Here is a 23,549-nt window from a genome sequence, read left to right as displayed (position 1 = left end):
ACGAGAATATGTATTTAGTTTTATCGGCGAGCCATATGCAATCATCAAAATCATCAAAAGAGCCATATATGGCTCGCGAGCCATAGGTTCCCGAACCTTGGCCTCATACTTCAGTGTGGATGGAAGTTTGAAAATACACCATTTATTGGGGGTGAGCTTTATACACCGGAAAACATGGTACTATGTTGAGTGAGTACGGTACTATGTTGATATGAGTGGCTGCTGTGGCATTCACAACAATTGTATTGACAGTGCCTTTTATATATTACAACATAGATTTGAATTTGTTTGATATGTTTGATTGACATGTTTTCAAACATGCCGTCATTATTAGCATTTATTTCTTAAATAGAGCTGAATTTAATTATAGCCAGTCGTTCATTTTTAATGCAGTGTCTTCCACAGATATAAAAATCCGGATGGCTCAGGTGCTTTTATCATTCCTATATGTTGAATGTGTGTGGATGAAAATGATTGATAACGCTACCTGTCACACATGCATCTTTTTTTGGAAGCTTAACAAAAGTAAACGGTGAAAAAGAAACTGTCAAAAATTCCTTGGGACTATGATTCGGGTAAACGGTGCTGCTGTGGTTGGTGGGAACATTGTGTAGCTTTATAATTCATCTGAGTTACAGTAAAGTCTCGTTATATCGATATTCAAGGGAGTCCGAAAAAATATCGATATAACCGGGACTATCGATATATCCGACCCTGTTTGCATGTAATTTTCTCTGTGCGTGCATAGAAATAGTATCGATATAACCGGGACTATCGATATATCCGATATCGATATAACGAGACTTTACTGTATATGCAAAATAGAAAGTAAATATGAGATTACGTGTTTTCAATGACTTCTATGAAACTGATGTCGGCACAGTTCTTTAAGCGTCTGAAACTTAAGTAATTCACTGGTGGGCTTTAGATGTTTTCTTTCTTTTGCATCAGAGTTGCATTACTTTACATTCATGTATTTAATTAATTCTTAAGAGGCTGTCCTGAGCCTTCATTTATTATTCAGGTAAATTGTTAATTTACATCACAAGAAGACATACAGTAGAATTAAGTGAGTAATCTCTGCAGGACCCAGGGCCTTAGATGATTCCGTCTCAGGACGTTTCTTACAATAATGAATACAGTGTTGTGACCTTTAAATTAAAAATGATATAATGCATCGCTTTCTAATGACACAAACCGTAGCTTTGTGCAATATAGCGTCACATTATTGCATGTGTATTTTAAAGGTCATTCTATCCTTTACTTTGACACTTATTAAATTATAATTATGGGGAAATCCCTGAAAGAAATGTACACATTTTTAAAAAAATGCAATCATAAAACTTTAAACATAGGCGGACCAAAGTGTACGTACATGCATCACATACTTTGAATTCAGTGACAGAGCCTTCAGATGCTCTGCCCCCAAACTTTGGAACTCGCTTCCTCCCAACATTCATAACATCGATTCTCTTCCCACCTTCAAGTCCCATCTCAAAACCCACCTATTTAAAATTGCATTTTCTGTGCAGCTCTCTCTCCTGTTTCTATTTATAATTGTATTTTATTTATTGCATTCTATTCGTGATTGTATTTATTTATTATAGTACCTATGCTTGTCTGTGACGGTAAAGTGTCCTTGAGAGCTTTGAAGGGTGCTTAAAATGTAATGTATTATTATTATTATTATTATTATTATTATTATTATTATTATTATTATTATTATTATTATTATTATTATTAATTCAAAACACATTTCAATGCCAAAAGTCTGTACAAAAGACTGCGTTTTAATAGAAAATACACAAACAGGATAGGATCAATAAATGAAGGAAAAAAAATACAGAAAACAAAAAACAGCAATCCTTGACTGCAGCACTTTTTAACTATTCACACGCCTCAAAACTATTTCACACTTAACAAATTTCTTTACTGACCCCTAGTGGACACACCGCTAATATATCATAACGTGCTTTGACGGATTAATTCAGAACACTGGAGAAATAAGTGTCATAGCATTTAAAAACAGATTCGAATAAAGAATATTATGCCAATGATAATTTGGGTTTGTCATAGATTTGAAAGACGAGCTGTGACTTCTTTGTTGCCTTTGCCTTTAAACATTTGAAGATTGCAATGACTGGTACAGCTAGACTTGGGATGCCTGCCAGAATGAAAATGATCACATAGATCCACGGTGGATATGACTTCTCCTCCAAGGTTGGGAATTTTTCCTGCAAACAGTGTTTATTAATAATAAGTTTCAGATGGCGCACAATATCCTTATTCAGAATACTGCCAGGGTGATGTTAATACACATACATATTTGGGATCCCAGGCTTTGTAAAATATCTTTTCTGTGAGTTTAGTGATGAAGTAGAAGATTAAGATGAAGACCATGATGAGTGGGCTGATGAATCTCCATGTAGCCTGCCAGAAAATATTTGGTTTGTGTCCAATCATAAACTCGATGTCCTCATTGAACCTGAGCAGACAAACACAAAAAAAATGCATGATTCAGGCGTGTTGACTCGTTATTCCCTTATCATTAAACCACATAATCCCAAAGCCATTTGAATGGGTAAATAATTGTACCCCCCCCCCCCCCCCCAAAAAAAAAAAAAAAAAAAAAAGATAAACTTAATTTGATCAGATCAATAAAAGGAGTGCAGTTCCTGCATATTGCACATGGCCAAAGCCCTTTAACATCCCACCGATTCACTTTTTGGAGTTGCCTATACAGCCAATACGCTAATCAGGCTGCACGACTGCCTCTGGAAAGGTTTTCATTTATAGTTCAGTTTTAAATGATTTAAGACCCTGTAGGGAAGCCAGTAGAAGACCCAAGAACTCTTTTCTTTTCATCAATGGATGCTACAGCTGCATGTTTGCTTTCAACATTTAGCCTGTAGTCCACGTGCACATTCCACCATGATGTCCCTGATCTTTCATCTGGAACTGCTTCATGTAACAAAAAGGGTACAGAAAGTGCTTAAGATGAATGACTGTGGTTTTGTGCAGTCATATTGTCTTTGTGCTGTCATATTATTTGTTATTTACTTTTTTTGTTCTTTTTACTTTTGTTTCTTTTTGCTTTTCTACTTTCATTCCTTTCATCACTTTGCTGCTGTGAAATGTAAATTTCTCCACTGCGAGACTAATAAAGGCAAATTCAATCCAAGATTGAAAGAAATACTCCGCATGAGGGCCAAGAAAAGACTGATCTGTGTATATACTGTGCTCATGCTTATGCTTATGCTTAACCTTATGGTTATGGTTATGGTTATGCTTATGCTTATATTTATATTTATATTTATATTTATATTTATATTTATATTGTTACACTTACACATACGTACTTGATCTTAGTTTTACTCCCTTGTGCTTTCGACTATATTTGTCACTGTTTTATTTCCTGTATGTGATAGCTGTTCATGTTAAACGCTTTGTTACAGCTTCAGCTGTTGTTAAAGCGCTATATAAATCAATATTTATTGTATTGTTTTGTATTATATATATTTTTTAACAATGAATACATTTACATTAACAGAAACATTCGTCAAAACAATTTTTGGACAATGGAAATGCAATTCAAATTGAGAATTTTTTAAATTACCTGTCGATCCCATATATGTAAACCACGGAGATCATCTCACAGAATCCAATGACTAACAGTGGGATTGATCCTCCATAAGTGTCGAATAAAGACAGCCAGTAGTTCCCTGAGCCGAGTACGAAGACCAGGCCCACCAGACAGCAAAATACACATGTCACACCTGAGGAGGAGAAAACATTTATTTAAACTTCCCCCAAGATTAAAATTAAAACAAAAATCCATCAGTTTAGAAAAAGGTGTAATGAGTGTGTGCGCTACCTGTGACGGCTTCTTTAGGCCACTTCTTCGGAAAAACCTTGAGGTCTTGTAGAGGCACCACAACCCCTTCAATGTTCCCAAACATAGATGATAGGCCGAGGCTGAAAAGCATGACGAAGAAGAGGACGGACCACAGTGGGGAGAAAGGCATCTTGGTGATGGACTCTGTGAAGACGATAAAGGCCAAACCGGTTCCTTCAACTCCCTAAAATAAAGAAGAAACAATTTATCAGCAAGTATACGAACAAAGTGATGGTCACTTCCCCGACATGGCCTGACTATTTTGGAGGACAAAAAGAAACATACACCTGCAATATCCCATGACAAGGAATGTAAAATTGATAATCTGATCCAAGGTCAATCTGTTGGCAGTGTTATTTTATGAACTGTACAGGGCAGGTCAATGTCCCGGCAACGGTTTGAAAAAAAAAGTTCACCACTGTAAAATGTAACCGCAAAATTTACTTGGCTCAGTCAAGTTTGACCTTAGATCAGGGGTGTCAAAGTCATTTTTTGCCGCGGGCCACATTGTAGTTATGGTTTCTTCTCGAGGGCCGTTATGAATTTGGGGAACCCATAAGAATGTTTACATTCCTTCAAATATTACATATACAGCACACAGCAAATTAATAAATAACTCGTTTTCAAATCTGAAGTCAAGAATAATGACTTTTATTGTGGTTGACATCCAAAAATATGAAATTTTGGCTCAGATTTTAGCAATCATTATGGAATTTAACAAGTTTGATTTGCTTTCGCGGGCCAAAAAAAATGATGTGGCGGGCCGGATTTGGCCCGCAGGCCTTGACTTTGACCCCTGTGCCTTAGATGTTCAACTATTGTTTCATGAATTTAAAAAATAAAACTGTGGAATTGGGCGGGCCGGTAGTCGAATGGTTAGCAGTGGTCATGAGTTCAGGACCCGGTCCGGAACTCTCCCACGTTCCAAAAACATGCATGGCAGGCTGATTGAACACTCCAAATTGTCCCTAGGTGTGAGTGTGAGTGTGAGTGCAGATGCTTGTTTGTCTCGATGTGCCCTGTGATTGACAGGCAACCAATTTAGGGTGTCCCCTGCCTCGTGCCCAAAAACGGCTGGGATAGGCTCTAGCACCCCCTACGACCCTACTGAGGATTAAGCGGTGTGCAAAATGCATGGATGGATGGAAAAACTGTGGAATTGTTACCTCACTAAGGTACGTATTTAAATCACAAGTGCCCAGATCCAGTCCTCGAATAATGTCCGGATACGTTGCATTGAGTTGCATTAACGCCTCGGTGTAGTTGCTGTCAATGATGTTTCCCTCAGGAAGGTCAAATGTATTGAGCAGCATCAAGATATTCCTAAAATGTAAAATACGATATTTCAGCTGGTCGAAAATATTTGGTTCTACATTGATGTCAGAATGTGAAGAATGACAAGCACCCATTAATGCAGGTGTCAAATTGTTGTGTTGCTCTGAAGCCGATGATCGTATAGATGACCGTCGCGGCGAAAATAGACGTGATGCCGTTTATTATAGAGATGATCACTGCATCCTGTTCACAGTTGTTACTGAAAGCATACACAAGGGATAAGGTGAGGTTTGCGTATGAACGTGGTTTTAAAAGAGCTCAAAATTTGGACTTACTGGACTGAGTTATAGCTGGAGAAGGATATCAGGCCCCCGAAAGCCAAAGAGAAGGAGTAGAAGACCTGAGCACCCGCGTTCATCCATGTTGAAGGGTTCGCCAGCTCTGCGAGCTGCAGATTGGAAGCAATTCAACATGAACCTGATCTTGGATATGCACATGGAATTAAAACCAGACCGTAATGATTGGACCCCATGAAAATCTGCACAAAGTACTTTGGCGAATGAACTCATATCAGGATTACGCCATTTGCAGTCAATCACATAATGGAAAAGGCATGCTCACCCCTTAGAGGTCTTAGATGGTGGCACCCCTGAAGAACTTACATTTGGTGTGAATAGAAACTTGACTCCACTCAAAGATCCCTTCAGCGTCAGTCCCCTGACCAGAAAGATGGTAAGTACCACATACGGGAGAGTCGAAGTCACATATACAGCCTGCCAAGAGGAATCATACATTATTTGTCTCAAAGCAGACACAATTCAAAGACAAAGTTAGCAACATTGCAATACCTTGCCAGTGGTCTCGATACCTCGCACGATGCAAACGTACAGCACAGCCCAGGCACATATGTGACTAAGCAATGTGCGCCATTGTATGCCGCCGTCATCCAAAATACTCGCAGTTGTGTTCAGAGTCTCCCTATACCAGAAGTAGTCCACTGGGGAGCTCCTCGCACACTCCAAGACCAGGCCTGCAATTATTGTTTTTTGAAAGTTCCTTTGTGGAAGCATTCCTTCATATTCAGTGGAGGCATACCTGTTAAATTTTCATTCATCGGACATTGGCTCCAAGGCAGAGGGTCTTGAAATGAATTGAAGAAGTACCAAAGAATCCAAGCAATGATGGTGTTGTAATATAGGCTGATGGTCAGAGAGACACACATGGAGGCGATCCCTGTAAATACACATTGTCACTTTGTTTAGGGTCCTTTAAGTACAACTTCAACGATATAATGAATGACGCTCACCAATCCCGGTCAAGTAAGGATGTATGGACGACCACACCCCCAAACTGCCCCCCCTCAAACGTTGACCGATGGCGAACTCCAGATGAAGCAAAGGGATTCCCTCAAGAACCAGCAAGATAAGAAAGGGGATCATAAACGCGCCTGCACGGGAAACAGTTAAATGCTGTTATCTTTATTTACATCCTGTCATATAGCAGACATAAAAGCAAACAGCTGATGCAGCCTGTTTTGCAAGCTGTAATGCACGTGCACTTATACGAGAATGCCAGCCTTTGAACGGAATGTACAAAAACCTTATCTTTCCATGAGGACATACATATTGCTGGATCAGCATCTTAAATAAGCTTATATATGTATATATGTATCAGTAAGATACAGATGCCAATAATGTGCCTATTTTTCTTTGTGACTGCATTTCAGTTGGGAAACAGTTCCCGGATTTGTCACTTAGGATACCATTGAGGTAATTCCATTGATTTGCTTGAAAGACCACAGTCATTATAAAATATATCACAACATCATGATGAGAAATGCATAACTACAGTAGAGACAGCTCTTGATACTGTAGCCTAAAAACAACATGGCAGAACCAATGCATTATACGTCTTACTCTATCTCTGAAAATAAATTAGAAGATCGAGGGGTGGGGGCGGGGGGTATGCATTTTAGCAGCTCAATTCAGAAAGTAGGACTTAAACAGTACTACATGATAGATATTTGTTTTCAGATTTTCACGAATTGGATTTAATTCATGATCCCTGCAAACAGACAAAATTTGCCATCTCAAGGAAAAAGAATGTTATACAAGAAACATAACAATGAATTGCACAACTGGCTATTTTGAGTTTCCAGTTTTCAATTGAATTACTAAAACGAATGAACATTCCTGTGTAAAAATGAATACATTAAATGAAGACCTGTCACAATTCAAATAATAAAGGAAAAATAAATGTCACTAAATAAATAAATAGAACTAAATAGATTAAAACAATCTCTTCACTCAAATTCATTCCGATCAACGTGTGCCGGTCATGCTTGCAAAAGCATTTGAAATATGCCTGATATCTCTCAGGTATCTCTCGTGCAAATACGTGTCTGAGGAACCTTTCACAAGTATGTGCCAAGAATATCTGCTCTTTGGACCTCTTCATTATTCTTTTCACGTTGACCAAGATTCCAATTCCCCAAAACAAAACCATGCACTCCCACTGCTATGCATTGCCCCTATAGCTTGCTGTTCTTTTGGTGTGCAATTTTGCTTTGCATTTCGTGCGGCATTATGACCAAAGCGTTCAAGGATGGCTCCAATATAACAATCATGAGTCCTTAGCGGTGGGAGAGGGGATTAATCCCATGATTCATCTCAGTTTTATTAATATTGAAATGAAACAATCAAACAAAAACAAATGTCATTTTGCAGAGTTAAATATCATCTTTAGCAAGACCAACCATTATTACAATTGTGTATAGTTGGAAAACTCACCTCCTCCATGACTCTGACACAAATATGGGAAGCGCCACACATTTCCCAGTCCAACACAGAAGCCGACGCAGGTCAACATGTACTGTGCTTTGTTCTCCCATTTGGGCCTGTCACTCGCCTCATCTTGTTCCAGCTTGTCCAGCTGCTGGTGCGACAGTATCCTGTCATCCAGGCCCGCGTTAGGGAGTGTGAGCTTCATGATCTGTCTCTGTATCGTTTCCGGGATGCAAATGATGGACTATATAGTGGATCTCTGTTATATATTGACAGAGAGCTTGAAATCAGAGGTGTGACAACGTTTGAAGCCCACCCATGAAACTTGACAAGTGTCTTATCTGAAAATGACGGGTCATTGCTCTTGTAAACATTTATGGGGAAACATATAATTTTGGTAGTTTATATCGTGCAGGGTGGCCTTCAAGGCTTTGGTAATCACTGCCTCAGCACAACTCACCACTGTTTTGATCTATAAACCAGTATTACCTGGCAACTGTAAAAGTGAGAGAAAGCAAGTGAAATCTGCCTCTCAGTCCATGGAGCTGCCTATCTGTCTGTCCTTCTTGCAATCTATCCGTGTCTGTTTTCATTCAATAGATATGTCACGTGACCCGTTCGGACACCAAAAAACATAGGTTCAGCACAACAAGACAAGTTCTTAAAGCATTTTGCAACCTATGTAATGCAAAATGCTTCAACAGGGTGTTTTAATTTCTATTCTATTTCATCATTGCTCCCACCCGCTCCCAATCCCAATCTACATATGTTCCTCTGTTCTACCTTGTTTTCCGTTGTTGTCCGTACGTCCGCCCGCCCGGCTGCCCGCCCGGTTGCCCACCCGGCTGCCCGCCCGGCTGCCCGCCCGGCTGCCCGCCCGGCTGCCCGCCCGGCTGCCCGCCCGTCCCTCGATCTATCATCCTTCCGTCCGTCAAACTAAAGGGATGAGGAGGAAATGAGCAGGAAATTCTATCTATCTATCTATCTATCTATCTATCTATCTATCTATCTATCTATCTATCTATCTATCTATCTATCTATCTATCTATCTATCTATCTATCTATCTATCTATCTATCTATCTATCTCTCTCTCTCTCTCTCTCTCTCTCTCTCTCTCTCTCTCTCTCTCTCTCTCTCTCTCTCTCTCTCTCTGTCTGCCTGCCTGCCTGCCTGTCTGTCTGTCTGTCTGTCTGTCTGTCTGTCTGTCTGTCTGTCTGTCTGTCTGTCCGTCCGTCTGTCCGCCCCTCCCTCTGTCCGTCCCTCCCTCCGTCCCTCGGTCCATTGGTCCATCGATCTATCGTCCGTCCGTCTTCCCGTCATATTAGTGACTATAACACAATTTGAATCAACTCCCAGTATATGATGGATTCTTAATTATGCGGTATTATGATAACATTCCATTTCCAGTGTCATATTTATTTGAATTGTGTGTGTACGTGTGTGAGTGTGTGCGTGTGTGCGTGTGTGAGCGTGTGTGAGCGTGTGTGCGTGTGTGTGTGTGTGTGTGTGTGTGTGTGTGTGTGTGTGTGTGTGTGTGTGTGTGTGTGTGTGTGTGTGTGTGTGTGTGTGTTTGCGCGCGCGAGTGTGTTTGCGTGTGCTTGTCCTGCGCAGCTCTGGGGATGCATTTCAAATCGTGGGATATATTCATCGCCGTGTACTTCTCATTTTGGCCCCTAGAGGACGCCACGATGCTTGTAACATGACCCACGTTACGCGTCGAGGCAGTGTGTTTGGCGCATCGCTCTGGAAGAGCAAAGATTGCCAAGTGTGGTCCTCCCTTATCGGCTCTTTGCTTCAGCACCACAATGCTGCTGGATGCCGCATAAGAAAGAGACAGAGAGAGCAAGAAAAAGACGAAGCTCCGAATTTTGACTTTCTTGTACCAGCTTTGTCGACTATCCTGCCGGCTTGGTGCATGGTGTTGCATCGTGAAGGCGGCGGTGGGTGTCCCGCATGGAGACGCTCCGAGTAGGTTAACAAGAGACAACTGCGGAGGAACCTGCGCCGGAGGCTCTGTCGGGAAGCATTCGCTGTTTTGTCCCCACAGTCGGCCTTGCATGGAGGACACGCCATGGCTACGTTTATGTGCAGGGTGCAGTTCTTAGATGATACTGATCCATTCAACAGCACCAACTTCCCGGAGCCCAGCAGACCTCCAGTGTACACATTCAGGGAAGATATCCCGCTCATCAATCAAATCGCTGGAGTGCACCGACTGCTAAGAGCACCGCATAAGGTATGCAATGTTGACATCCCTTTTATGCTTTACCTGCTCCTCCACACATACGCAGTAATAATTAGCCCCAGGTGCTACTGCCAAAACATACAACACGGATGGAGCGTTTAGCAAGTGCGCATTGCTGATGTGGGATGCTGACTTTGATGCACATTAACATTCCACTCATGAAAGCGTGCCACATGCTCTACAACCACTTTATGGTTATTTGGGATTTGTGTGTGATTTTTGTAGTTGAGAAAAGGAACCATCTGCTCATGGTTGCTTTTAACCACATCAATCCCTGAGTTTGACTGGAATAAATAAAGACATACAGTACATTCCTTGCTTTATAGTGGTACATGATTTTAATGAAAACGATTGTTTTAGAGTGGCACGATAATAGACTGGTTAGAATGTCCATCCAACAGTTTTGTGGTGCAGGGTTTGATTCCAGCCCTGGCGTTCTTGTGTGTAGTTTGCAAGTGTGCCCTGCGATGTGCTGGCAACCAGTTCAGGGTGGTGCCCGCCTACTGCCCAATGATGGCTGGGATACACTCCAGCATGCTCACCACTCTCGTGAGGATAAAGGGATTAGAAGATGGATGGATGGGATTGTTTTAAGTACAGGCAACTATTGCTCAGTATGGCATCATCACAGTGTGGTGGTACAGAATTTGAGATGCGTCTGTGTAAGTTCTCAGTCGCACAGGAGTGGTCCATCGATGAAAAGGTTTCTTCAGCCGTCATCTGTACTTCTTTGAAGGTGTCCTATACAGACTTATGTAAACCTTAAAGGACAACCGATGTCTCCGGACAAGTTGTGTCTATAATTTGTAAAATGGCTTCAAATGACCTCTACTGAGCGTATTTTACAAAGATTCCACCGCATATAGCTATATTTTACGTTTTAAGACTCGCGCTGAATATTCAGGAAGTCTTGTTTTTGAGTTGGTGACGAGTCCGTACGTGACGTCACTAAAGGATTGGATTGGATTGGATATGCCTTTATTAGTCTCACAGTGGAGAAATTTACATTTCACAGCAGAAAAGTGATGAAAAGAATGAAAGGACCGCCCTTCACCGTAAAAAAGACGCATTGTAGCGGTCCTTCCATCACATCAATGTATTTTGCTGTATTTGTTTGGTCTGGGGACCTCGTGTTGCACCCAAAAGCCGCCAGAAGGCCAGAATAGGGCGTCCAAGCGCCATATAAGGAATTTATTAGCCTGTGGAAACGGAGGTGGCCACTGGAGGTCGCCATTTTGTGCCTCTTTTTTTGGGTGAGATATTTTCCCCCAATGTTGCCTCAAAATGGCACAAATAAATTCTTTAATCGATTGCTTTCCTCTTCAGAACTATTTGAATCATATTCATAACTGGATGTGTAACAAGAAAGCATATTCTTCAGAATCTGAAGCCATTGTTTTGATTCACAAGTAATGCAAGACGTCTTGGCGTGACGTCACAAACTGGGGGCGGGACTTTCTGAAATGCCCAATTCGCAGCTCAATTTTTTTGCAGATTTTGGACACTTTAAGTCATTTTTATTGGCGTTTTGCATTTGACTAAAAATATCATACTGCGTGTTTTGGGTATTTTGGATGCTATAAAATGTTTTTCTGGTGTCAGTTAAAAAAACAAAAAAGTGACGTCGGTTGTCCTTTAAACAAATAAAGCCAATAATAATAAGCAAATAAGCCTTAAACATATGTACATACCATACAAAATATGGCACTGAAGCAACTTACAAAATAATTCACATTACAAACAACCGTTCGGAACGTATCTCGTTCGTAAGTTGGGGAGCGTCTGTATACCAAAATGCCATCAGTACATCACTGAAAGAAAACTACAGCACCATTCTAAAGAATCGCCATTTGCATCAAATCAGTATATCAACGTCATCACATCATCTCGCACCATCATTGTGCAGAATTTCCCTCTTTCTGGCATTTGCAGTCTGTCCATCCATTTTCATCACCGCTTATCTTGTACTGGGTTGTTGAGAGTTGCAGGAGCCGTTTTCAGCTGACTCCGGCCGCAAAGCAGACATCACCCTGAATTCGGTCACCAGTCAGTTACAGAGACAAATGACGTTTCATACCCACATCCCCACTATCAATGAGCGGGAACAAATCCACTGCGACTCGCACACCAGTCCATCAGAGACGCTTCCAAAAATCACCTTTCCATTTAATGTTTTAACAGGGGCCACAAAACGTGGTTTGGCATAAAAATATGTATTGATTTGAAATGGCTTAAATGTGCAATCTCTACACCGTTTCTGTTGCTGTGATACTGTCCGAAGACAGCTGGGAAAGGCTCCAGAACCCCCTGCGAACCCCGTGAGGATAAAACAAGATAAGGCAACCTTTATCGGTCTCACAATAGAGAAATTCCCAATTCACAGCAGCACAGTTTTGAAAGGAAGACGAAAAGAAAAATAAGAAATAGAAGCACAAAACATAGGAGCTGCTGTTAATGCAGACAACTCTTGCAGAGCCATCTTGAAGTCAAATAACAAAATAATAACACACAACTCATAAGACACGGATGGTCATTCAATTTTAAGTGATTTTCCACACCCTCTGTTGGATGAATTAACTTTTAATAGCTGAATTCAGTGAATATTTCAAAAAAACTTTAAATAACAAATTGTTATGAATGGCTCAGTGTGTACTCTGTTCAAGACCTGATGGACTTGTTCCAAATCTTCCATACATACACTCATCCGTCCATTTTTAACACCGGTTATCCTGAACAAGGATGTGGGGAGTTGCTGACTATGGGCGGAAGGCAAACTACACCCTGAACTGGTCTCCAGTCAGTCACAGGGCACATATACCATCCACACCCTCGATCGCAACGTAACTGTGTGGTAAGCAATCCCAAATTTCCCACACACAGATCAGGCGAGTGTACCTCTATTCATCATCAGCAACTCAATTCTCTCATAATCTATAAAAATCAATTGATCCACGCACTCTCAAATGCTTTCCTCTCTTTTGCTTCGTTCTCGTGATGTGACTTGGTGGCGTTGAGTCTGGTTGACAGAGTGTGTCGAAGTAAGGGGAAAATATTGCTTAGTTTTAGAGGATGCACTCTCACTTCTCACCAATTACAATCTGGACATGTTTTCTTGCATATTTCATCCACTAGAAATTATAGAGTCCTATAATGAGAAGTTATATGAAATGTTGTAAAATACAGGTTCCTTCTCAGGGCCTGTCAAAAGGCCTTCAAATACTTTTACACATTGTTATGCACATTTGTGGTTGTGCCAATTTCTGCAGTCTGGACTGTTATTTCTCAGCGTAGGAATCCCACAATAATGTTTTTGCTGTCTTGATTAACGTTGTAATCTGTCATAAACCCGTTTTCAAGCAAAAATGAAGTTTGGGAAGTGAATGTTGTGCAGAGTCGTGTGTAGTTGAAAGAGATAGCACAATTCAATTGTAAATTGCATACGGTTTATTTTTACTCATTCTGCCTTCACTGCCTGCCTGGTCAGTGGACCACATTATGGTGGTTGAAGGGAGAGGCGAAGGCTCAGTGTGAGAGAGAACACAACTTGTGGTTCCCTCTCTGGACTTGGTCACAGCTCAGGGCCACCACGGGTTCAAATCCTGGGTGGGGGAAGTGCCCTTGATGTGATAAAACTGCTCTTGGATTTATTGGCATATTTCCACACAAAGAAATGCAGGAATCTGACACAAGACTTGATTTACTGACTTAAAAGTTAAGGCAGCAACAATATGTGGCTAGTTAGTATGAGCAATTACGACACTGATGCGTGGTCACTCGTATACAACCCTTTGTTGCCACTGCCATGCGACCCCAGCTCCACTTTTAACTCATTCACTTTGCTTTCTCATTTCTCATTTGCTTTCCATATATAAACAATTGTTTCGGTTGACAGAAATGGCAAAATACTGTTTGACTGCATTGTGTTGAAGAATAGTGATGGCGCACAGCAGACTTTCCTATGTTGGTTGCTTTTAACTCATTCACTGCCAGACGATGTGTAAAAATGTGTACACCCCAGTGCCAGGATTGTTTTCATATTCACTCAAATTGCAGGACCCACATAATATTCAGTTTTAGGTTCAAAACTATAGATCTGGTTCAAAAAATAGATGTAGGGCACCATTTCTAAATTTGTTCAGGGTTTGGTTTTTCTTGCTGGGGGTGCGATAAAGCGCAGGCAGGATCTCTGGCAATGTTTTCCCTCCCACACGGCGGCAGACTTGAATGAGGGGAGCCGCTTAGCGTCATTGACGTCAGTGACGTCAGTGACCACTCTCAGAGCATCACAGACATCCTTTGTGTTTTGTCTGTAATCTTACAATCACTCAACCAACTGAGTTCTGTGTCTGCCTGCCTGCTTGAGTTCCGATCAAATTCAGCAAAACCATCAGCGTGGATACTAGTCAACTTTCTGTCACTGATCGACATAAAAATTAGGATAACTCGCCATTTGTGCTGTCTTCAAAAATAGAGGTCTTGGAAGTTAATTCCACGGCGCTATGGGTGTTGCTTCAAATTTCCAAAATCAATTATTCACGAGGACCCGATTTGATTTTATTTTCCATTCATGATTCACTGATTGCTTTGCTTGATTACTGCTGTGCAGATGACCATTTTGTGTTTGGGAGCCTTATTAAGTTCATAGAGTTGTTTGTTCTGTAGCCACAAGGGGACATAAGCCAGTGTCTTCTTGTGCCGGTCCCAAGCCCGGATAAATGCAGAGGGTTGTGTCAGGAAGGGCATCCGACGTAAAAGCTTGGCCAAAACAAACATGCGACTCAAACCTCTGAAGATGGAGGACACTGATTCGCTGTGGCGACCCCTTGAATGGAAAAGCCGAAAGGAAAAGGACAAGATTCACTGATTGAAGTTTAATTTCATAAAGGATTTCATTAACACCAATTTCACTTTTACTGTACATGGACGGCATTCTCAGAAGCAATGCTGAAAATTGTAAAAAAATATGTCTCTAACTTTTTATCTCATCTCATCTCATTTTCCGTACCGCTTATTCCTCATTAGGGTCGCGGGGGTTGCTGGAGCCTATCTCAGCTGTCTTCGGGCACGAGGCGGGGGACACCCTGAATTGGTTGCCAGCCAATCGCAGGGCACACAAAGACATACAACAGTCACTCTTCCACTCACACCTAGGGACAATTTGGAGTGGTCAATCTTCCTGCCATGCATGTTTTTGGAGTGTGGGAGGAAACCGGAGGACCCGGAGAAAACCCACGTGGGTCCGGGGACAACATGCAAACTCCACACAGGGAGACCGGACCGGGACGCGAACCGGCGACCTCTGCACTGTGAAGCCGGTGTGCTAACCACTCGGCTACCGGGCCGCTCTAACTTTTTATGATGTATTTATTATTTATAACAGGAATATTTCCATTGAGAATTGAACTCCGCTCACTTGTATTAAACATTTTTTAATTTACAATGACCTGAAAGAAACAATAACTTTATAACTGAATAAATTCCAATGACTCGAAAAGCTGTGTAAATAAAATGGCAACAACCCACAATAAACCAATCACATTTCTGACTGTCTCCCAAAGTTCATTGCTGTCTTAGTGTTTTAACACCTTTCACCAAACTAATAAAACATAGAAAAAATCTGTTAACACACCATGGTTCAATCTTGTTGCTGATTTTGGTGTGTCTGCTATTAGTGTTTTGATACACTGCTCTCACATAATAATGAAAGCTCTTGATGCATAAAATCACATGAACTTATTGTAATAGACACATTTAAATGATCTGTTTATGGTCTTACAAATCGATATGTCGCTATGAAAAGGAAATTTGATTTGATTTATCGATTTTTAAAACCCAGCCTTGGTCTTGCGCACAATAAACAACTTATGAAAAGTCCTCAAAACTTGACAAATCACTCCTCTTCTCCAAACCCCTGTTGTGTGACAATTGCTCAAAGAGAGCAACACAAGAGATAAGAAACAACACACTGGCAAGCTGCTCCCAAGTGCTGACAAGAGCGAAGAAGTGTTCTCGCGACATTCGTTGGAGTCTTGACGCATCAAATACTTTACCCGGTGCACATATGATCGGTGCACTGAGAGGGCAGGCGCTACGTTTGGTGACAGGGAGAGGTCAATGACATAATTCAGCGGAGGGAGAGCAAAGCAGGAGCGGGAGAGATCACTTAGTGGATGAAAAGCCAGATACAAAACATTTGAAAATGTCATCAGCAGTATAAACAGAAAAAGCAGACATTCCACTTGGATGTATTTTTGCAATTGAAGCAACAGGTTGCCAGTAATTACAAAGAGAAAAAAAAATATATATATATATATATATATATATATATATATATATATATATATATATATATATATATATATATATATATATATATATATATATATATATATATATATATATATATATATATATACTGTATACAGTACACATGCCACATCAATAATTTGACATTTACACCGACTCCTCAGTTGACGGTCCTGATGTGGTTTTGAGGTTACATATTGTAGTAATAATCAGAGGTAAAAATATGCTCTCATGGGGCACAATCTGGCATGCTCAATTTCAGATGTACTGTACTGTTTTTCTTTGCTGGTTTACACTAATGCCATGGGTGTTTGTTTTGTGACTATTATTGTGACTATTATTATTATTATTAATATTATGTTTATGCTACAAACATTTAAGCTTATGATGGTTACTGAATTACCTACATATTTGTGAACTCAATTGTGAACCGAGGAACCCCACATCCGAACCCAAGTAATAAGAGTATATGCAGCTTTATTTTTAAAGTCAATGCAGTCTTTTAAGTAAAAATAGCACATTTTAAAACAATGAGAAATCAAAATAAATAAATAAAACATGAAATAATTGGAACTGCAATATGCATCTTTCTCCACTGCAGCCTGATGACTGTGCACTTCAGTTGTCTCATAATGGGAACTATCTGGACTTGGAGTCGACGCTGGCAGAGCAAAAAGACGAACTGGAAGGATTTCAAGAAGAAGGAGGGTAAGATCATTTCCTTTGTCTGTGTGTGTTTTCACTCTCCTTGTGGAGTTTTCATGTGGTTTAAGTCCATCAATAACTTCACAGTATTACACAATTTGTTCGAATTAATAAGATTATTTTTCTCATGAAGGTACGCTGATTGATCTCTCCTACTCAGACTTGGCTTTTGGGAACCAACCTCATGTGTCAAACAGTTGAAAGGTTTACCTCTGCACTTCCAAAAATCTTTCAGCACTTTTTCTTGTGGAAAAATACTCTTTCATGTTACATCTGTGCTCACTCCCAACCCCTGCTTTTCTTTAACATTTTTTTCTTTTAAATCACCCATCCAGCCATTTTTATATTGAGTGTCCCATTTAGTATCCTTGAGAGTTGGATCAATGAATCATTACTGTATGCACAATTGATTTACACTCCAACTCTGATCAAAATGTATTGATAATATTTTAAGTAAAAAATCCCTCTGATGATTTCGTATACTTTGATTTTTTTTTTCCTCCTTTATTTCACTTATATGTTTTATTATAAAGCCAATTTGAATAATTAGCCTTACTTATTACTCTGGTGTCACTTTCAACAACACAGCTCAACTTGAGAGTTGAATTCTTCAATTGCTGTTAGAGGTTCACGTTGACTTGCCATTTGTCCTGCGGGCTTGACAGTGTGGCTTCTGCCCTTATGATGTCAGCGTAACCCAAATTCGTTTGCACCCAAATTGAAATATGCTGTAGTCAGTCTAACTTCTACTCAAGTTGTCAGATACTGCCAAAACATTGTCAGTAAATATTTGTCAGCAACACACTTGACGATATTGAAAAAAAAATAATGAATGAAACTATTCATTGTGTGCTGCCTCCAGACTTTGAAATGCCATTATTCCAGGAAGCTGCATAAAAAGGCTCTACTTGGCCATGCAGTAAATATAAAACAAAATTCATACAATCAAAATCAAAACAGTATGTAACTGAGCAGTACAGTGATACCTTGGCTTACGAACACTTTCGCTAACGAATTTTTCGCCTTACAAACATTAAATTCACGAGAATATAATCTTGGCATACAAACTGTTTTTCGGGAAACACACGGAGCGCCACAATGGCTGGCGGTCTAATTTTGGGCGGAAGAACACCAAACCACACGGCCGAACAGCTTTTCCACACCCCTATCCTCTGAGTGCGTTCATCGTTTGTCTTCAAGGATTTGTTATAACGGATACTTTTGCTATTATTAGTCCGAAAAAGACTCCAACACAGGCTCGTGTTCAGCCGAAGAGGACAGCCGAAGAATTACGGTCGAGCAGAAGGAGATAATCGAGAAACATGAACGAGGTGTGCATTTGTGTGACTTAGCGTCCCACTACCAGTATGCTAAGTCGACCATTGCTACATGTGGTTCGGGGTGTTTCTGCTCGTCATCCATTGACAACTACCATCACTGAGGTAAATAAAACGTTTTTCTTTTCGGCTTTTCTTTTCAAGGGGTCGCCACATCAAATCAGTGTCCTCCATCTTCAGAGGTTTGATTCGCATGTTTGTTATTGCCAGGCTTTTACGTCGGATGCCCTTCCTGACACAACCCTCTGTATTTATCTGAAACTATACTCACCATTTGATGACAATGCTCTGATCTTACAGTGAAATGGGCATGTCTTTCCCTACATTTCATCACAAAATAATTGACTTGGTCATTGTGTGAAATTCAGCCATTTCCTATTACTGATGATGGCCACCGGGTGCAGTATAGTACATGTATGCGTATCATAATGGACAAAGGTGAATAAAACGACTCTATTGTACAGTACTGTTTATTTCTTTAATTACAATACAATAGCACATTTATTATACATAAAATAAGGTATATTTTGTGTAGTTTTAAAGCTTCTTTAGTAGAAATTATACTATATGGGGACCTGGGAACGGATTATACTCAATTTAATAGTTTGCTATGGCAAGTTAATATTTGGAAGACATACTTTTCACCTTACACACACTTTCTTGGTATGAAACGCAGTCCGTGGGATGTGTGCGTGCTACTTTTTTTTATCAGGGTAAAGACACAAGACAGTTCAGAGTTTCCAGGACCCCCACAGGTCAAATGCTTCGCCGCAGGTCAACAGTGATGTCATTGTAAGCACTTAAGAGGTGTAGACACGTTTCATGAGTAATTGCCCTCATCACAACTCGGTTACCTCAGGGTTCTCATTATAATTGTCTCTCCACCGCACAACTCCAAGCATTTAATATGTTTTGTCTTGACATATTTTCGAGACCTGGACGAAGAAAAGAAAGGTTGGAAATTGTGCTTGTGCTTGTGTTTTATTTTTCGCTTTTTTTCGGCCAGGTTCTTTATTGGCCCCATATGTTTTATTCGCTTTGGATTGTGTTGATATATCCACTCATAGTAGAGGATCACAATCCAAAGGGTTGGCATGCATTTTCCTGGTCAGTTGGACCACAAACATTTGTGGGATTTATTTATTTAACGTGGAATTCACAGGATGCTCTCCAGATGACTGTCTTTCCCCAATTCCAAGTCAAGTGAACAGGGTTGGAGCTCATGGGAAGCTGGTGAGAACTGTGAGTGGTCTGCGTTGTCCCTCCTCACTGATCCAGGCTGCTATAGGGTACATCTTGCCAGCTGGCACTTGGATGTGTGTGATTAAACCCACACTGTGTTGTCTGAGGAGACCGGCGGTGGTGAGGAAGGGAGTGAAGTGGCCAGCCAATTATTTTGTAAAAATAGGGCAGTAGACCTCCTGGCTTTTGATGGCAATGATACTGTATGTGCAAGAGTAAACCAGCCGCACTCTGTGGTTCTGTTGTTCATTTTATGGCCGTTACTTCTGATGGGGTCTTTGGCATTTACAAGTCTCGTCTATAAGAACCAACTTCAGGACTCAAAAGTAGTTAATTTGTTGATCGCATTTTATGTCTGTGATAAGTCATCCAAACTGACCTTGGTATAACACCACTACACTATCAGGGAAAGGTTAGAAGCAGACTTTTAAAACAGAAGCTTAGCCTTTATACCTTTGGCCATAAAATGCAACTGTTATTGATATTAATGGCAGGTCACATTCCAGGAGCGCCTGTGTCATACCTTTGGTGTTCACAATCAGATTAAAGTCAGGTTCTTCTGACAGAACCAAAAGATATCCATATCACAAAATTTTACAAGCCATAATTACTTCCACACAACCGCATGAAGCTTGGCTCTAGAGTCTAGATGGTTGGGTTTCCTAAATCTTTTGTCCCATCACAGGTCCAATGCCTCTTTAAAGGACAACCGACGTCTCCAGACAAGTTGTGTCCATATTTTGTAAAATGGCTTAAATTGACTTCTACTGAGCGCATTTTAATAAGATTCCACCACATATAGCTATATTTTACGTTTTAAGACTCGCACTGAATATTCAGGAAGTCTTGTTTTTGAGTTGGTGACGAGTCTGTACGTGACGTCACTAAAGGAACACCCCTGACAGAAAAAAAGACACATTGTAGCAGTCCTTCCATCACGTTTGCTGTACTTGTTTGGTCTGAAAACCTCGTGTTTCACCCAAAAGCTGCCAGAAAAGGGTGTCCAAGCTCCATGGAAGGAATTTATCAGCCTGTGGAAACTGGCTGATCCATTTTGTGCCTCTTTTCTGGGACGCGACATTGCAGTCCAGATGCCTCAAAATGACACGGAAGGACTTCTTTAATCGATTGCAAACATGTATGGTTTCCTCTACAGAACTATTTGAATCATATTCATAACTGGATGTGTAACAAGAAAGCATATTCTCCGAATCTGAAGCCATTGTTTTGATTCTCCAGCAATGCAAGACGTCTTGGCGTGACGTCACGAACTGGGGGCGGGACTTTCTGAAAATGCCCAATTCGCAGCTCAATTTTTTGCAGCTTTTGGACACTTTAAATCATTTTTATATGTGTTTTGCATTTGAATAAAAATATACTGCGTGTTTTGGGTATTTTAGATGCTATTAAACATTTTTCTGCTGTCAGTTAAGAAACAAAAAAGTGACGTCAGTTGTCCTTTAAGTTATAAATGGATCGTCCGGATAGTCCAGGCATGCACCCTGACACATGTTCCCAGCTTTAGGTTGTCAAGAGTGACATTTGTGGGATCTTGCTCAAATGGTCCCATTCATAGCGCCTATCATTCTTAGACAAGCAAAGACACTGTGTGACCAATACTGAGACTTACGTGACAAATTCATTTATAGAAATATGTTCTGAAGATTAATGGTGCTCACTTGTAAGCAATAATAGATGCTTCTTAAAGCTGTTTCTTTGTGAGCGATCACACTCATTTTCCTACATCCTCAGCTAGATGGTCATAATTTCCTGGTCACAGCATGGAAGGCACATGTTCAAGCATATTAAAATTGATTTCTTCTCATTTCAATGGTCACACGGATTATTTTCTTAATATGTTCTATTCATCCACACTAGTCTAAACGTGATATTCTAATGAATAGAAAATTAAGCAGCAAAACCTACATGGTTTTAGCCATCTCAGGAGGCGGCCATTTTTCCAGGTTCTGTCAAATGAAAATGACATTGCAGTTGCTTAGGGCTCAACCATTTACCTGTTTTCTGAAACTGAGCCATTATTGATTCTTACTTGAGCCCTGAATGAATCAGGTGCCATTTTCATTTGACAACAAGTGGCAAAATGGCCGCCCCTTGAGATGGACAAAAACATGTAGATTTTACGACTTAACTCATATTCCACAAACACAATATCTGTCAGAATGCTGTTTTAGGGGCTCCATAGAACATATCGTAAGGAACTTTTGAGGGTTGCTTTCCCCTTTGGAATTCCTCTGCTTTCAGTGTTTTTCATTTTGTCTTGACCCACTTGGACATCGCAGGTGGACCCGAGCGCATTACATTTCATGTGAAGGAGGAGAATGAATGAACTCAAACTTCAAGGGAGGAAATAAAATACAACTTGGCTGCATTGTGTGTGGGGCTGTTTTAGGGGACCATTAACAGCGCGGTGCAGCATAGTCATTGTTTTGCGTGTGTAGTCACAAATACACTCTGCATACCTGGTCAGTGGTTTTAAGAGGCATCTTGCCTACTGTGTTAATTGTCACTCAACCCGACTCTTCACAATAATGATTCCTGGTAAGTTACTCGTCGGGATGTCGTGCTACATTTATGATTTGCATCTGTGCGAATTCATGCGTTTCAATGCAAACTTTACTGAATCCCTTACATGCTCATTGTTATCCATATATGTTATAGTTCACGTTGATGTCAAATGGTCATGTCATGTCATGTCATGTCATGTCATGTCATGTCATGTCATGTCATGTCAGTATTAAAAAACCGACATGGATAGAGTCAATAACAGTTTTTCAGAGGAGTGGCCTCTCAGTAACGACTATTATGTTTAATTGGACTTTCGTTTGGCTTGATCAGCCATCACTTGAGCATGCATAGAAGAATGTTGGATCAAGACACAAACGTTTATGAGGTACCGCATGAAGTTCATCTCAAGGAGTACTTCTGTGGTTTAACTTCTATGCGCATGCCCTGCTCTTTTGTGGAGTTCCCAGTTTTCATATTTAATTGGGTAAGGGAATGGGTCCTCTCTTCTATTCCATGCGCGTTTGTTTAATTTGATAACGAGCACACCAGCCTGTATAGCCTCAGGTGCAGTAAAGGGATACAGTTGCAGTAAAGCCGACAGAAAGCAGACGTTCGTGACTGAGGGGTTCTGGTTACCCATTTGGATTAAGTTCCTGTTTGCTGTCTCATCTTGAGAGCAATGTTGACAGATGTTGCTTCTGTCTCACATCTGGCTGTTACTTGCTATTATATTTTCTAAATGGCGGCAGTGTGCGCAGGACCCCCGCTGCGTAATCTGCTCGCGTGCACGCCGGGTCAAGTCTCACACTGGCAAACGCAGGAACGATATGAATTTGGAAGCACTGAACAGTTTTAATGGTTGTTTAGTGTGAGGCAGTAGTGTGATCTGCACTCTGAGCTCAGTTCTTTTCTGCTGTCAGGCCCACTGCTGTTTGAGTGTCACTAGCAGACTTCACCTTGGTGCAGTGCCAGTCAGAATTTCTCACAGCCTTTAAGCCGGAAGCACAAAAGCCGATTTGTCAGAGCTAAATTGGTGGTTTTGGTAACTGTATCTGCTGTGCTCTTTACTATAATCGTGTTTACTGGCCGTGTTTGCATGATTTATTTCGAGACACTGGAAATAATCAAACCTCAATTTGTCATTCAAATAGATGTAGGACTTTGGACCGGCAAATAAAAATGTCACAACAAATATACAGTATATGGTCACAAAAATGACTTTTGTTTTATGAAA

General features: G+C 40.6%; 2 protein-coding genes across 7 annotated transcripts in view; one reads left to right on the top strand and one right to left on the bottom strand.

The window, feature by feature from the left end:
- Positions 1 to 1,769: 1,769 nt before the first annotated feature.
- slc6a19b (solute carrier family 6 member 19b) lies at positions 1,770 to 8,158 on the bottom strand. The gene is made up of 12 exons (XM_088997988.1): positions 7,960 to 8,158; positions 6,477 to 6,617; positions 6,266 to 6,403; positions 6,019 to 6,200; positions 5,833 to 5,943; positions 5,506 to 5,618; positions 5,301 to 5,429; positions 5,062 to 5,218; positions 3,875 to 4,079; positions 3,617 to 3,776; positions 2,323 to 2,485; positions 1,770 to 2,234 (listed from the first exon to the last, which is right to left on the bottom strand). The coding sequence occupies exons 1-12, from the start codon at positions 8,156 to 8,158 to the stop codon at positions 2,046 to 2,048; spliced, it is 1,887 nt and encodes a 628-aa protein (XP_088854114.1). The 3' UTR covers positions 1,770 to 2,045.
- Positions 8,159 to 9,696: 1,538 nt separating this feature from the next.
- fhod3b (formin homology 2 domain containing 3b) overlaps positions 9,697 to 23,549 on the top strand; it is a 136,347-nt gene continuing 122,494 nt past the window's right edge. For all 6 annotated transcript variants that reach the window (XM_088998388.1, XM_088998386.1, XM_088998389.1 and 3 more), the window contains exons 1-2: positions 9,697 to 10,190; positions 17,107 to 17,213. In XM_088998388.1, the coding sequence (XP_088854514.1) occupies positions 10,026 to 10,190; positions 17,107 to 17,213 (272 nt within the window). In that variant the 5' untranslated portion in view covers positions 9,697 to 10,025. The remainder of the gene's footprint in view (positions 10,191 to 17,106; positions 17,214 to 23,549) is intronic.

This window comes from Hippocampus bargibanti, linkage group LG06, assembly GCF_051943395.1.
Source record: "Hippocampus bargibanti isolate YZ-2025 linkage group LG06, ASM5194339v1, whole genome shotgun sequence".
Lineage (NCBI taxonomy): Eukaryota > Metazoa > Chordata > Actinopteri > Syngnathiformes > Syngnathidae > Hippocampus > Hippocampus bargibanti.
The sequence above is the reverse complement of the archived record's forward strand: the minus strand, read 5'-3'. Positions and strand labels throughout refer to the sequence as shown.

Excerpts from the sequence above, each read along its gene's own strand:
- slc6a19b (XM_088997988.1), bottom strand. The coding sequence starts at position 8,158 with ATGAAGCTCACACTCCCTAACGCGGGCCTGGATGACAGGATACTGTCG. Across the intron at positions 6,618-7,959 it reads GTGTCAGAGTCATGGAGGAG|GCGCGTTTATGATCCCCTTT; the intron begins GTGAGTTTTCCA and ends TTTCCCGTGCAG. Across the intron at positions 5,619-5,832 it reads AGTTTCTATTCACACCAAAT|CTCGCAGAGCTGGCGAACCC; the intron begins GTAAGTTCTTCA and ends TCCAATCTGCAG.